The sequence below is a fragment of the Gopherus evgoodei genome, chromosome 9, assembly GCF_007399415.2.
Source record: "Gopherus evgoodei ecotype Sinaloan lineage chromosome 9, rGopEvg1_v1.p, whole genome shotgun sequence".
NCBI classification, from domain to species: Eukaryota; Metazoa; Chordata; order Testudines; family Testudinidae; genus Gopherus; species Gopherus evgoodei.
This window is the reverse complement of record NC_044330.1, coordinates 8,536,256-8,551,925: the sequence shown is the minus strand read 5'-3', so window position 1 is coordinate 8,551,925 and position 15,670 is coordinate 8,536,256. Positions and strand designations below refer to the sequence as shown.

The 15,670-nt window shown below is 60.9% G+C and overlaps 1 protein-coding gene across 4 annotated transcripts in view; it reads left to right on the top strand.

Moving 5' to 3' along the window:
* CLCN2 (chloride voltage-gated channel 2) overlaps window positions 1-15,670 on the top strand; it is a 40,928-nt gene that overhangs the window by 12,094 nt on the left and 13,164 nt on the right. For 2 of the 4 annotated variants that reach the window (XM_030576298.1, XM_030576301.1), the window contains exons 2-7: window positions 2,597-2,753; window positions 11,342-11,473; window positions 11,973-12,101; window positions 12,307-12,440; window positions 14,121-14,198; window positions 14,665-14,743. In XM_030576298.1, coding sequence (XP_030432158.1) covers window positions 2,597-2,753; window positions 11,342-11,473; window positions 11,973-12,101; window positions 12,307-12,440; window positions 14,121-14,198; window positions 14,665-14,743 — 709 coding nt within the window. Of the gene's footprint in view, window positions 1-2,596; window positions 2,754-11,341; window positions 11,474-11,972; window positions 12,102-12,306; window positions 12,441-14,120; window positions 14,199-14,664; window positions 14,744-15,504; window positions 15,554-15,670 lie in introns of all 4 variants that reach the window. The other 2 variants (XM_030576299.1, XM_030576300.1) reach the window with 2 other exon arrangements.

Genomic DNA, 15,670 nt, shown 5'->3' with positions numbered 1-15,670 from the left:
TGGGGCTTCTCCTATTTATTGGGGGTAATTCCCGCATGTGTGTCAGGGAGTTTTCACTGAGACGCGGCTTGGCCCATTCCAGTGCTGTCCCCTCTCTGCCCTCAGGGTGTCTGTGAACACCGCTCCTGACCTCAGCCCTCTGCGAATCTCGGGGAGGGGGAGGGACAGTCCCCGTTGTCAGCTCCTTGGCCTAGGTCGCAGCTCTCGTAGTTCAGAACGATAAAAGGAAATGGTTTTGTCCTTAAGACATGGTGAGCCTGTGGAACTCCCTGCCACCAGATCGGTGAGGCCCAGAGCCTAGTGGGCTTGAAGTAGAGGATTGGCCATTCTTTAGATAGTACCTACCTGCAGGGACACTTGATAGGGTGAAGCTTCACCCCCAACCCACAACTGCCGCTTAGAAAGGACCTGCTGCTGAGGGCAGGTTAGTCCTTCACGCGCTGTTAGCCCTGGCTGTAGACAGAAGGCTGCGATAGCTGGTTCACTGCCCTCGCTGGATCCATGTGGTCACTTCACCCAGGCTTCTAGGCAGCTGGGGGCCAGCAGTGGCTCTCCGGTAACTGACCGGGGCTGCATCTGAGCTCCCAGGATGACCTAGAGGTGAAAGGCTCCAACTCTGGGTGTGGTCTTCAATTACCGTTCACTGATCAGGGCCAGCACCCCTGCTCCCTCGCCAGTTCAGGCACAGGCAACTGGCTCAGCTCAGCGAGGGGATGCAAGTCTGTAGCTCTGCAGGGACCCCCTGTCCTGCTCTGTGCCTGCTCCCCCTGTGCCTGCCCCCATAACCCATGAGGAATCCCCTGCTCGCTCTACATCATCTCCTCCTGTCACTCTGCATCGCCCCCCCCCGAACCAGGGGGACCCACCTTGCTGTACATCTGCCCCCCTGGTCTGCCCCTGCAGCCTGCAGGGACCCCCTGACTGGGGAAGCTGGAACCCCCTATCTAAGGGAAGAGAAGAGCTTTAATGAGCCTCCCCCTTGAAGACCCTTGGCAGCGTAAGAGATCGCCAGTGCTGGAGCTGAAAGGAGCAAGCTGCCAGGCCCACTCCCAGTGGGCACACTCGGCGTCTAGGGTATTACAGAGCCTCCTCACTAGGCCTGCCCCTGGCCTGGGCCCCAGTGGGGTGGGGCCTGCAGGGCAGGGAATTGGCTGGAAGCCCTCTTGGAAAGGCTGTGCCCAGCTGGGAGGTGCAGGCTGAGAACAGCCTACTTGGCCCATCGCTGGCACCCAGTGGCTGCCCATCCCCTTGGTGGTGGGGAGGCCTCTTGTGCCCTGCCCTTGCTGCTTTCTGGGGTGTGTGTCGGTGGGGGAGCCCTGAGATTGTTCCCCTTGTTTGGAATCTGCCACCCCCCTGATCTGGAGCTGTCAGGATGGGGAACACGCCCCCTGCCACTGCACTGATGTCAGGCTGCCTCCGGCGGGTCGCTGGGCGGGCGGTGCCGTGTGCTGGTGCCAGCCCACCCCAGCTGGGCGCTGGGGCCCGTTTCCTGCGCTGGTGCTGGGAGACGCATTGCACTGGGGGAACAATTGCTATTGATTGTGAAGCTTCCTTATCTGCCTGGCATTGTTCTGTCCAGGCCAGGAGCCCAGCGCCTTCCCCTGCTTCTGTCTGCATGTGGATTCCCTTCTCTGCTGTGGGAAAGGGGAGGCTGAGACCAGGACTGGATCCAGCCAATGGAGAGCTCTATTTGCTCCCGTTGCTTCTTGCCCTGCTTTCCTGGCAGCGTTTCCCAATGGGAGGAACACAGGTTTGGGGGTCGGTACTCCTGGGTTCGCGACTCCCAGCTCCCCTACAGACTCTGATTCTGAGCCAGTTGCTCCCCAGCCTCAGTTTCCCCAGCTGTGTCCACGCAGCGCTGGGAGCCTGAAGGGCCCCATACAGACACCCAGCCTTGCTATCCTGTCGCTCCCCCTCCCTAGCTGCTGTCTTATCTCTTGGCCCCGTGCCGCCTGTGGCTGGGGAAGGGCTGGGGCCAGAGGGCCCCGCTGCTGCGCAGGGTCACCTGGGTCTGAGTCTGGGCCTGGGCTAGGCCTGCCTCGGGCAGGCTGGGACGTGTAGAGTGTCATTGCCCACTGGGTTGGCCTGTCCCTACATAAGCCTAGAGCTGTTCAGCACATGCTCTGCCTCCATAGCTGGGCTGTGAGCTCAGGGTGGTGTGGGCTAAAGGCACCACACAGGGGGGAGGGGAAGGAAACCCTGCGGGAGGGGGCGCCTGGGTGTTGAGAGATAAATGCAGCCCGGGGCTGGGCAGCAGGGCAGTCAGGGAGGTGGAGAGTCGGGGGCAGGTGTGCTGCCCCTCAGTCCCCAGCGTGTGGGGTGCTGGTGTGAGCGGCTGCAGTGGGGTTGGTCTGGGCCCCATGCTGAGCTCTGGGACATTCAGGGAAGGGCTAAGCCACTGGCTTCTCCCCCCAAGCTGCCAGCACCCCCAGCTTTGCCTGTGCTGGGGGGCAAGGGGCACTCCAGCACCCCCACCTCAACCAGTGCTCTCCAGGGTCGCTGAGCACTGGTTGAGGTGGGGGCCTACAGGGCAGATTATCCCTCGCCCGCCCTCCACGTCTGCCTGCCCACACTGATGCCGCGCTCTGTCTGCCAGATGTATGGCCACTACACTCAGGACCTGGGAGCCTTTGCCAAGAAGGAGGCGGCACGCGTCCGGCTGCAGCAGGAGCGCCGGAAAGCCTTCCCGAAGGAGCGCGCCCACGGGCCGGAGCTGCTGGAGTACGACCAGAGCCGCTGCGCCCGCTGCCGCAGTAAGGAACCTGCAGGGGACAGACACACGGGTCGGGCTGCCCCATCGCATGGGGGTGGGGTGGGGACTCCTGTGAAACCCACAACCACATGCCTCCAGCCCATTGAGATCACAGCCTCCCACAGGGAGTCCTTGCTGCACAGGTGTGTGCGCTCAGGACTAGTGTACATACGACCACACCCCGGTGCATGCCTGGGCCCTTGTGCACTCCCCTGTGCACACCTGGGCCCTCATGTATACCCCCTTACCCTGGAGCATGCCTGAGCCCTCATGCACACCCCGGTGCACACCCAGGCCCTTGTGCACACCCAAGCCCTAATGCACACCTCAGTACATACCCAGGCCCTTGCGCACACCCTGGTGCATGCCCAGGCCCTCATGCACTCACCGGTGCATGCCTGGGCCCTCATGTATACCCCCTTACCCCAGTGTGTGCCCAGGTCCTCGTGCACACCCCAGTGCATGCCCAGGCCCTTGTGCACAGCCTGGTATGTGCCCAGGCCCTTTGCACACCCCAGTGCATTCCCTGGGCCCTCGTGCACACTCACTACTCCCCCTTGCACCTCCCTCTTTCGTCTCCTCTCATCCCCTCTGGCCTGTGCTGTGCTGCTGGCTCAGTGGTTATGCTGGTCTCACAGCCCCCAGCTGGGCACTGTTGAGCTCACCAGTCCCCTTTCTTCTCTGTTTTCTCTCACTCCCTGGCTCTGGGTCTCCTTCCAAGTCTCCATCCCTGCCCATCCCGCAGACCGAATGCTGGGCCGTGCCTCCTGGAGGGAGAGCGGCCGGTGACCCGTAACAATAGGCTAAGCATGCATGACCTCACCGTGTGCAATGTGGGGATTTGGGCTGTGTCCTTGGCGCGCCCCCGGCCACTGGAGATAAAATGACTCACTCGTTGTCATTGGACACTCACAAATGAGGACAGTGACACCTGCCCATATTCCCAAAAATAACTAGCGGCCCCTCCCTGCCTGTGCCCATGCCAGGGGGGACGATTCCCCCTCCCGGCCTGTGCCCACGCCAGGGACCCAGATCCCCTGTTCTGAGTGCACAATCCCTGTCCCCATGTGCGTTGGAGCAGGGGAGATGTGTGACTTGTTCTGGCTGTTTTGATTACCTGCCTTTCCCTTTGTGACAGGAAGTCCTGGGACTCCTCACGCAGCCGGGTGAGCTGGGCTCATCTGCTGCACTCGGGGGAAGAACACTGCTGGGCGGGGGGGTGGCGGGCGAGGTGGGCAGGCGTGTATGGAGTGCAGTGTGTACAGAGCCTGTATGGGTCGGGGGCAGACCTGAATGCCCTATGGCTGGGGGGAGTGTGAACTGTGTGGGGCGAGGAGGGCATGGAAAGTAGGGATGTGGGCGTGTTCTGCAGGGGGGCTCTGTTCTGAGTGCCAGGGCTGGTGGGGGTCCTCCCCCGCACTCCACCCTCCATCCCAGCACTGGGACGGTCTGTTCCCTGGCTCCCCCAGGCATGGTTGTGGCACTGGGCACCGCTCACACACCCTCTCGGAGGCCCTAAAATAGTTCCCTTGGCAACTGGCGCCACTCTGGCTCGCTTTGTTCCTGAGGCACATTCCCTGTCAGAGCGAAGCCTGCTCCGATGGCCCCATGTGTCCCAGGCCTGGCCCGGCAGGCCCCTGCCTCGCTGGCTCCTCACTCGGCCGCTTGGGCAGGGTAGTGGCCCTGGCTGGCTGTGGTGTCAGTGTTGTGACACGTGTTTTCCTGGCTCTGGGTCTGGGTCTCTCATGTGCCCGCTCCAGGCCTGGCTCCATGGGCAGGGCTGGGGGTGTTGCCCTGGCACTGCCCATGGCAGAGAGCAGAGGAACTGTTCCCACCTACTAGAGACTGGGGGAAAAGCAGGCTGTCACGGCGTCCCCGGGCTGCTCTGGAACTGCTCCCCACCAAGCCAGCCAGGACTTTGGGGAGCCTCCTCTCCCTTGGAGCAGACTGTCTGCAGGGCAAGAAGCTCACGCGCTTCACCTTCCTGGGTCTGACCTTGGAGCATTCAGCATCCTCTGCCCCTCCGGGCGTTTCCCACAGCGAGTCTGCCCCGGCGGGGTCCTGGGGAAGCCAGAGGGTCCTGCACCCCCACTTTGCAGTCAGATGTGACTCTCAGCCAGCCAGTAAAACAGAGGTTTATTAGATGACAGGAACATGGTCTAAAACAGAGCTTGTAGGTACAGAGAACAGGACCCCTCAGCTGGGTCCATTCTGGGGCCCAGCGAGGCAGACACCCACATGTGCCCTCACTCCTTGTCTCACCAAAATTTGAAGACAATACAAAATTACTCAAGATAGTTAAATTCAAAGCAGATTGCGAAGAGCTACAATTAGGGATCTCACAGAACTGAGTGACTGGGCAACAAAATGGCAGATGAAATTCAATGTTGATAAATGCAAAGTAATGCACATTGGAAAACAGAATCTCAACTGTACAAATAAAACGAGGGGGTCTAAGTTAGCTGTTACCACTCAAGAAAGAGCTCTTGGACTGATGGTGGATAGTTCCCTGAAAACATCCACTCAGTGTGCAGCCGAATGTCAGGAACAGAATGTTAAGAAAGGGATAGACAATAAGACAGAAAATATCATATTGCCTCTCTATAAATCCATGGTACGCCCACATCTTGAATACTGCGTGCAGATGTGGTCACCACACCTCACAAAGGAAAAGCAAGTATTTCTGCACACAATGCACGGTCAACCTGCGGAACCTGTTGCCAGAGGATGTTGTGAAGGCCAAGACTATAACAGGGCTCAGAAAAGAACTAGACAAGTTCATGGAGGATAGCCAGGATGGGCAGGGATGCAGCCCCATGGTCTGGGCGTCCCTAATTTCTGTTTGGCAGAAACTGAGAATGGGCGACGGGACGGATCACTGTTCTGTTCATGCCCACTGGGGCACCTGCCACTGACCCCTGTCAGAAGACAGGACACTGGGCTAGATGGACCTTTGGTCTGACCCAGTATGGGTTTACTCTGCACACCCTGCCCCCCACATTTGAGTCTGGGCAATTGGTAATGGGGGACTCCAGCTGCTGAGAGACCAGGGTGATGGGCACATCAGGGCTAGCCCATAGGCAATGTCAGATACCCCCCTCACCTGTACAATCCTCAGCCCAGCAGTTCTGTGTCATGGCAGAGCTCCTAGAGGGGGGCACGAGTGGACTCCCCTAAGCACCTGGGCCCCAGCTCAGGAGGGAAGGGCCCCGGATGGTGCTGTCTGTTTCAAGGCCCCAGTCATGAGACCTGGGTGCTGAAGTTGCCCCATGAGGCCATGCTGGGCAGCCCACAGGGGGCAATGCTCTGTGGGATGCTATGTCTAGTGGGCCCAGTGCATGCTGCTGACCTGGTCTCCTCCCAGCAATTGTCACAGGAGGCTGGGCAGTGTCCAATGCAGGGCTCTGTGGAGCAGGGAGAGCAGGGACCTGTGAAGCGGGGGGACTGGCTGCAGTGGCTGGGGTTGGCATGATGCCAGCTTCGCACACTCCAGGGGTTTCTATCCTGCAACAGGAGGAGACCCTGGCAGGCCAATCCCAAGCGGCTGATCACCAGTTTGCTGCGAGTGGACCCAGTGGCTGGGTGCCACGTGCTTCCAAGCCCAGTGAGCCTGGGTGGAGTCCAGCCCCTGGCTTCTAGCTCTGGGGCCTCAGGACACAACTCCGAGGCACAGACCTTTGTCTGACATCCTCTCCTAGGACAAGGGGCACCAGGGTCTGAACCCCGCAGTTGATCTCCCAAAGAGATTTCCTAACCCAAGTCACATCGCTCCTCCGGGCAACCGCTGCCAGTCTGCTGCCAGGGCCCTGATGCAGTAACCAAGCTCGGGGTTCTCGTCACCGTCGCGCGGAGCATCGCTCCATGGGCAAACGTGAGGCTGGGAACTCCTCGGGCCTACGTCAGCACTGCCAAACCATCTGCTCCAATTATTGCTGGCGCCCTAGGCTGAGTCAGCGTGGGCCAGGCTGCGATGGGGGCAGTTCCTGCCTCTCGCCGAGCCTGCCCAGGGCCTTGTCTTCGCTAGGACTATAACCAAGCCCAGGGCAGCTGGCCGCAAGGTGTGGTGTGGAAGGGTCCCAAGTGCACCCCTCCAAGCCAGGCTGTTCTTGCTCAGGGACTGTGGTGCGCCTGGAGGTGATGAGCAGGTAGTGGTGTGAGGAGAGGCTGTCTCCTCTGCGGGGGGAGCGCAGGCGACCAGAGTCTCCAGGGCAAACAGGAACCATGGGAGGCAGCGGGAGTATCTGTGCCTCGCAGATCTGTTGATGCCCACAAGGAGAGGGCAGCAGAGAGATTCATAAGGATGCCCAGGGTCTGGGATCTACATATTAGTCTGGCACAGTGTCCCCAGGCTCTGAGCTGCTGGGATGGGTGGGGCACAGGTGACCCGGAAACATCTCCCTTTTCCCCCGGCCTCCCCTCTGGGCTCATCCCGAGCCAGCTGCTCTGCAGCTGGGTGCCAGGGCTGGGGGAGCCAGTATGGCTCAGATCTCGGACCACTTAGTGCAGGCCACACTCTTACAGGCTCGGGGGGGTGGGGGGAGGACGTTGCTAGACTCTCTCTCACACACACACACACACACACACACACACACACACACACACACACACACACACACACACACACACACACACACGCGTGTATGTCTCCCAACTCGGGTGCCAATTGTCTGGCATAAGCCCAGTGCTGACTCCTTGCAGCGATCCAGTGGCCACTAGAGGGCGGACGAGGCTGAGGACCTGGCCCCAGACCCCAGCGCTTTGCAGGCCAGGAGCACGGGGGCTGGCGGGATCTCTGGGGGAGGCCAGCCCCTGGGTTGGCAGGCTGAGCCGAGCAGCTGCCCCTGGTACAGGTGTGGGGTGGAGAAGCCTCCGTCTCGGGCTGGCTGCTGGGGCCAGCTGGGGCTGCCAAGCAGAGATGCTGCTAAGCACTGCGGCTCCGGGCTGTGGAGCTGCTGTGAGGGCACCTTGCTGTGGGCACAGCAGCATTGGCACCAGCCCCTGCTTTGCTCAGACATCTGCCAGGAGTCCGGCTGGCTCACTGCCAAGGAGCCACCAGCCATCGGGGATAAACGGGTGCCCCATCCTTTGGGTCAGCAGACTGCCTGCTCAGCCTTGGGGCTGGCCCCTCGCTGGCTGGGTCTCTAGAGGGCACAGATGCCTGGCTGGGCAGGGAGCTGGTGCTCAGCTGTGACTGAGTCTTGCCACCCTTCTGCCTCACTCAGAGCCTCGGGAGCCATCTCTCAGGCCTGGCACATGCCTCACCCTCTCCCCCGCAGCAATGCCCCCTCCTCTGCCCTACTCTCTCCCAGCAGGGGGTGCCACGGGGCATCTCGCCATCGCAAGCCGCTGAGGGCTTTCTGTGCTGTGAGCGAGGCCGCGTCTGCCTCATTTGCCCGCACACCCCGCTCCCCAGAGACCTCACAGGCACTTAGCCAGTGGTTAGCAGCGCCATGCTCTGGGCCATGTGGGCCAGGGCTGGGAAGAAGAAACACGGCCGGTGGGGACCTCGCTCCCAGCCCGTCTCCCCGCACCCAGCCTCAGAGGCATCACTGGCTATGGGGCAGCCTGGCACTAGGGGGCACTGCCCTGCTGCCCTATGGCACCCTGCCTGTCGCTATGCACCCAGCCCGGCAATAGGGGGCGTTGCACTGCTGCCCCATGACACCCTGCCCAGCGCTATGCTCCCAGCCTGGCACTAGGGGGTGCTGCGCTGCTGCCCTATGGCACCCTGCCCGTCGCTATGCACCCAGCCTGGCAATAGGGGGCACTGCACTGCTGCCCTATGGCACCCTGCCTGTCGCTATGCACCCAGCCCGGCAATAGGGGGCGTTGCGCTGCTGCCCCATGACACCCTGCCCAGCGCTATGCTCCCAGCCTGGCACTAGGGGGCGCTGCGCTGCTACCCTATGGCACCCTGCCCATCCCTATGCACGCAGCCTGGCATTAGTGGGCGCTGCACTGTTGGCTTATGGCACCCTGTCCGTCGCTATGCTCCCAGCCTAGCACTAGGGGGCGCTGCGCTGCTGGCCTATGGCACCCTGCCCATCCCTATGCACGCAGCCTGGCACTAGGGGGCACTGCGCTGCTGCCCTATGGCACCCTGCCCATCCCTATGCACGCAGCCTGGCACTAGGGGGCACTGCGCTGCTGCCCTATGGCACCCTGCCCATCCCTATGCACGCAGCCTGGCACTAGGGGGCGCTGCACTGCTGGCTTATGGCATCCTGTCTGTCGCTATGCACCCAGCCTGGCACTAGGGGGCGCTGCGCTGCTTTAGATGCTGCCCAGCCTGCTCCTGCCCCCACACCCCAGCTTGGTGTTGAGGGGCCCTGCAGTTCTCGCTGTCCCCCAGCATGGCCTTTGAGGGAGCTCTGCTGTGCCAGGTCCCTGAATGATGTAAATGCCAATGTCCAGGGTTGTCTGGCTTGTGAGACAAGTGGATTGTGGGTCTCCATCTGCAGCCGTCTCTGTTGGACTGTCGCAGCTCTGCTCCCATAATGAATTGGCACCAGGGGCGTCTTTGTTCAGCGCTGGGAGAGCGGAATGCAGCAGAGTCGGGACTGAGGGGCACTGGCAGAGCTGGGGGGGGAGCACAGGTCTGGGATAATAGGGGGATGTGGGTCAGGGTTGAGGGGCACCAACAGAGCTGGGTGGGGGGAGGCCAGAGCTGAGATAGCAGCAGGGGATGTGGGTCGAGGTTGAGGGGCACTGGCAGAGCTGTGGGGGGGAGCCCAGGTCTGGAGTAGCAGGGGGCTGCAGGTTGGGACTGAAGGGCACCAGCAGAGTTATGGGGGGAAGCCCAGAGCTGGGATAGCAGCAGGAGATGTGGGTCGGAGTTGAGTGGCACCGGCAGAGCTGGCAGGGGGATCCCAGAGCTGGGATAGCAGGGAGATGCGGATCGGGACTGAGGGGCACTGGCAGAGCTCAGCGGGAGCCCAGGGCTGGGATAGCAGAAGGATGTGGGTTGGGGTTGAGAGGTACCGGCAGAGCTGTGGGGGGAGCCCAGGGCTGAGATAGCGGCAGGGGATATGGGTCAGGACTGAGGGGCACCGGCAGAGCTGTGGGCAGGGGGAGCCCAGGCTGGGATAGCAGTGGGTGCTGTGGGTTGGGACTAATGTTCCCTTAATTTTTGTACATCCATGTGTGAAATGAATTTTGTTATGTGCACCAATATGGAGGTGATGTGTGGTGGCGGTGGGGCCGAGGGGTTTGGAGTGTGGGAGGGGGCTCAGGGCTGGAGCAGACGGTTGGGGTGTGTGGGGGTGAGGGCTCTGGCTGAGGGTGTGGCTCTGGGGGTGGGATCAGGGATGAGGGGTTTAGGGTGCAGGCTGCCCTGGGGTCACAGCAGGGAGAGAGGATTGCCCCCAGCCCTCTCTCGTTGCAGCAGCCTGGGACCAGGGGAGAGGCGCCTCTCCCTGCCTGCGCAGCTCTTGATGGCCTGCTACACAGCCGCGCAGCTTAGAGGGAACTTAGGTCGGTACTGAGGGACATTGATAGAGCTGTGGTTGGGGAGCCCAGGGCTGGGATAACAGGGGGCTGTGAGTCAGGACTGAGGGGCACTGGCAGAGCTGTGGGGTGGTAGGACCATTTGCCCAGCGCCTCCCAGCTCTGTGCCCGTGCTTTCCTGACTGAGGGGCACTCTGGGCTGGGGTATTGTCAGTGGTGGGTGAGTGGGCCCCAAGTGACCAGCCTGCTGAGTGCTCCTCTCTGCCCCAGGGATGGGCCTTTCACTGTCTCTCTCCCCAGCTGGGGGAGTGGGGCTGGGTTGCTCCGCCCAGCACTGCTGAGGTCTGGGCGAGAGCAGGTGAGTTAACACAAGCTGCCTGTTGGCTCGCTGCCCTGGCGCCAGTCCTGCCTGTGCCCCCTGAGCTCAGGACACCCCAGGGGGCACAGCCCCACCCCCACTGGGCTCCCCTGTGCCTTTCCTAGTCGCTGACACATGCAAAGGCAGCTGGGGTCCCCAGGAACGTTAGGCTGACCCTCCCCTGGGTCCTTCAGGCTCAGCACCCTCCTGGGGCCCATCTCTGCTCCCCCCAGCTAGCCCTGCACGAGAGTATCCCTCCTCCTGGAGCTTGTCCCTGTACTTGGTTGCTTCGACTTCTCTCCTCCAAGCCCCATCTCTCCCCGTGCAGCACAGGCTGGAGCCTGGCCTGGGAGGTCCCTGTGGCCAGTGCAGGAGCCAGGGCAAGTAGCCAGAGTGGGCACAGGCTGGCTCTGCCCATCCCCTGTGCCCGCTCCTGAGGAGCTGGCACAGAGCTCAATGCAGAGGCCCAGGCTGCTCTAACTCCTGAGAGTCTGCCAGGGCCGTGTCCAAGCCCACCTGGCAGCCTGGTGCTCCCCCAGCCCCCAATCTCCCCTCTCCCCTGCCCCCGGGGCCCCAGTGGCCCATTGCTGGAGAGCTTGGATCGCTGCAAAGAGGGTGGGGGTGGGGGAGCAGGATTGTCCGTCCATCCGTCTGAACCGTGCCCATCTCCGCAGCAGTGCGGGAGACAGCTTAGGGGGGTGGGTTAATCTTGCCTCCAGGATGCCCTGGGCTGGGCATGGAGGATGGGCCCTTCCCCCTGCTCAGCTCCCGCGCTCTCCCCGCAGTCTGCACCGTGCGATGCCAGAAGTTCCTCATCTCCAAGGTGGGCGAGGACTGGATCTTCCTCATCCTGCTGGGGCTGGTCATGGCGCTGGTGAGCTGGGCCATGGACTTCACCATAGCCACCTGCCTGCAAGGTGAGGGGGGCCGAGGCCACTCGCCTCTGTGCCCACAGCCTGAGCCAGGCCGCTGGTCTGCTTGGCACCCTGAGGGCACAGCAAGGATTGCCCAGGGCTCAGGTTGGGGGCTGGGTACCCTTTCAGCCAGAGGGATGGGCCCAGGAAGGGGGCTGGGTAGGTGTCAGCCTGGGGGCTGGGCCCAGGGAGTGGGGGGGCTGGGTACCCTGTCAGCCAGGGGGAGGGCCCAGGAAGGGGGCTGGGTAAATGTCAATCAGGGGACTGGGCCTGGGCGGGGGAGGGGGGGCTCAGTAGGTGTCAGCCAGAGTGGTGGGTCTGAGATGTGGCCAGGCAGGTATGGGCTCCAGGCAGTGGAAGTGTTTGGCGCCTTCGGATGAGGCCATGTCATCCTGAATGGGGCCCCACCTGTGCCCTCCCTCCCCTGGGCGGGGAGGGCAGGGCAGCCAGTGACCCCGATCCTAGTGAGCCCCCTCAGTGACCCCTCCCCATCTCTCCGCAGCCCAGAAGTGGATGTACGGGGGCTTGGACACCAACATCTTCCTGCAGTACATGGCCTGGGTCACCTACCCCGTGGTGCTCATCACCTTCTCGGCTGGCTTCACCCAGATCCTGGCCCCGCAGGCTGTGGGTAGGAGCCAGCCCCTGCCCCTCGGGATCCCCCGGCCCACTCTGCAGGGCCACGCCGGGGGAAATCACCCCTCCTGTGTCCAACTTTCTGGCCTGGGGGTGGAGGGCTAGACCTGGATCACCCCTCGCCCACAAAGGGCCGGGAGGGAGGAGGGAGGAGGGGCTACAACTCCCCTCTCTGGGTGTTCACCCATCCCCTTCCCCAGGCTCAGGCATCCCTGAGATGAAGACCATTCTCCGAGGTGTGGTGCTGAAGGAGTATCTCACCCTCAAAACCTTTGTGGCCAAGGTCATCGGCCTGACCTGTGCGCTGGGCAGCGGGATGCCCCTGGGCAAGGAGGTAAGAGGGGCAGGGAAGCTACTGGGCCTTGTTGGGAGGGGACACAAGCTGGGTGCCGGGTGCCGGGTGCAGTGTGACGATGCGGTTCTGGCGGGACCCAACTGAGAGTGCCAATTCAGGATCAATTGCTTAAACAGGGCAGTTACAGCCCTAGGCTGGGGTTTTTCCACCTCTAAGGCAAACCAAACCAGCCAGACAGAGAAGACCACTGGCTAACCACAAGTCACACAAGCAATTCCCTTAGGCTACGTCTACACTACAGGATAAATTCGAATTAGCTTAAACCGATTTTATAAAACAGATATTATAAAGTCGATTGTGCGCGTCCACACTAGGCACATTAATTCGGTGGTGTGTGTCCATGGTCCGAGGCTAGCGTCGATTTCTGGAGCGGTGCACTGTGGGTAGCTACTGTAAAATAATGAGGCCAATAACTTCGATTTGCGTCCACACTAACCCTAATCCGATATAGTAATATCGATTTTAGCATTACTCCTCTCATTTTGTAGGAGTACAGAAATTGATTAAAAGAGCCCTTTAAATCGATATAAAGAGCAGTGTAGTGTGGACGGGTACAGCGTTAAATCGATTTAACGCTGTTAAAATGGATTTAACAGCATAGTGTGGACCAGGCCTTAGACACTCCAGTCTCCCAGTATCACCACCAGTGCCACTCGTCCTGGGGATGAATGGTTATGAAAACTAACACCCCAATAAAAGAAAAAGGTTCTCTTGATCCCAAAGAATCAAGCCCCAGACCCAGGTCAATATACACATCAGATCTTACCCACAAATCACGCTGTTGCCAATCCTTTAGAATCTAAAATCTAAAGGGTTTATTCATAAAAGGAAAAAGATAGAAATGAGAGCAAGAATTGGTTAAATGGAATCAGTTACATACAGTAATGGCAAAGTTCTTAGTTCAGGCTTGTAGCAGTGATAGAATAAACGGCAGGTTTAAAATCAAGTCTCTGGAGAATATCCAGAGCTGGGATGGGTCATTCAGTCCTTTGTTCAGAGCGTCAGTTTGTAGCAAAGTCCCTCCAGAGGTAAGAAGCAGGATTGAAGACACGATGGAAATGAGGCATCAGCCTTTTATAGTCTTTTCCAGGTGTAAGAACCTCTTTGTTCTTACTGTGGAAAATTACAGCAACATGGAGTCAGGGAGTCACATGGGCAGGTCCCTGCATACTTTGCTGAGTTACAAGGTGTATTTGCCTTCTCTCAATGGGTCAATTGTGTAGCTGATGGTTCTTAATGGGCCATCAAGCAGGCTAGGCAGAGCTAACACCAACTTGTCTGGGGTGTCACCCAGCAGCAGAGCCTAAATTTGAAATACAGACAGGATAGAGCCAATATTCATAACTTCAACTACAAAATGATACAGATATACAGACAGTATAATCATAACCAGCAACCCATAACCTGGTCTTAGACACCTCATCTGACCCCCTTTACATAACATTTGCTGCCACTACAGGACCTTGGTTGCAACCATGTTCTATGTGGTCCCAGAGGCGTGTACCAGGTGTGGTGGGCAGATGGCCCTGCGGGGGGAGAGGGGGCATGTGCCAGCTGAGGTGGGCGGTTGGCCCTGCCAGTGAGTGAGTTTTCCTACAAAGCTCCCTGCTTTGAGGCCGCATGCCTGTAGTTAACCAGTTCCTGGCACTCTTCCCACAGGGGCCCTTTGTCCACATTGCCAGCATGTGCGCCGCCCTGCTCAGCAAATTCCTCTCCCTCTTTGGAGGCATCTACGAGGTGAGAGGCTGACGCTGTGCGGCCTGCGGGTGCTGACTGAACGGGTACCGGGGGCAGGTCCAGGCTGGGAATGCAAGTGTATGTGAGAGCGGGGGGCTCTCAGGTCCGCAGAGGGATCCCCTGCCTTTGGGGCAGGAGATTTGTCCTCTCTGACCCTGGCACAGGGTGTCTCTGGCTGTGACTGGGCAGGACGGGGAGGTTGTCTCCAGCCCTGGCAGGGGAGAGGGTGAGCCCCACAGGGGGTGTCTCCGGCCCTGGCAGGGGAGAGGGTGAGCCCCACAGGGGGTGTCTCCGGCCCTGGCAGGGGAGAGGGTGAGCCCCACAGGGGGTGCCTGCGGCCCTGGCAGAGGAGAGGGTGAGCCCCACGGGGGGTGTCTCCGGCCGTGGCTACCTGGGGCGTGTCCCCACCAGGAGCTCACGCCCGGGTGCCGCCCATCATCGTCTCCTGCTCTCTCTTGCCTTGCAGAACGAGTCCCGCAATATCGAGATGCTGGCGGCTGCCTGTGCCGTGGGCATCGGCTGCTGCTTTGCTGCCCCCATTGGAGGTAGGGTCAGCCATATGGGCTGTGGGGCTGGACCCCGCCCAGCTCTCCCCGCCCCGCCTGATCTCACAGCTCCCCATGGCTCTGCACAAACTGAGCCCTCCAGCAGGGCAGCGTGGGAGTTGTGCCTGGCCGGGGGGTCCCATCCCCAACACTGGTCTTCGCACCTCGCGTCCCCCAAGACCCTGATCTGGTGGGAACAGCCACCCAGGGCTGGCCATCAAACTGGCCAGGAGTGAGGCCTGGGACAGGCCACAGCCTCTGCCCCCCCAAGTCACTGGTATCCCCACTTGACACCTCCTGTGCGACAGGGGGCTGGACACAGGTGGGTGCTATGGGGGGTGCAGGACAGATGAACACAGGGTTTGGGGCCCAGCCCCCGGCTTTCCTCTCTCCTCACAGCTGTGGCCGGATTAGCCCACAATCCTCCCCCCCACTCTGCCCTCGTGTTGCCTCTCGCTTTCCCCTCCAATTGCAGCGAAGCTGCTCCCCCACTGCCCTGCCCATGCCCCAGGCACACAGCCCCCAGGGCACCATCCCAGTCTGTACGGGCCTCCTGGGACGGAGCCCAGCAGCACCTGGAACCCCCCCACCTCAATGCTGCAGGAACCCTGGGCTCCAGAGACACTCACAGGCCTCCCGGGTACCTAGAGGGGTCCCCAAGGCCCTGTGCCTATGGCGGGGGTGGCAGAGGCCGCTGCATGGGGGGCACTTCCCCCAGAAGATGTAACATATGCTCCTTTCCCCTCCACTCTGCGCTCCAGGGAGGCCCAGCTCCGGCCCCACGGCTCCCTCGCAGCTTTGCACTCCTAGGTTGGTGATGTGTCTAACTCTTTGCTTGTTCCTCCATGCTGGGCAGTGTCCCCGTCCGTCCATCCGTCTGTGTATGCTTGTCCCTCCTGCTCGCCCAAGCCAGGCTGTCAGTGCCCT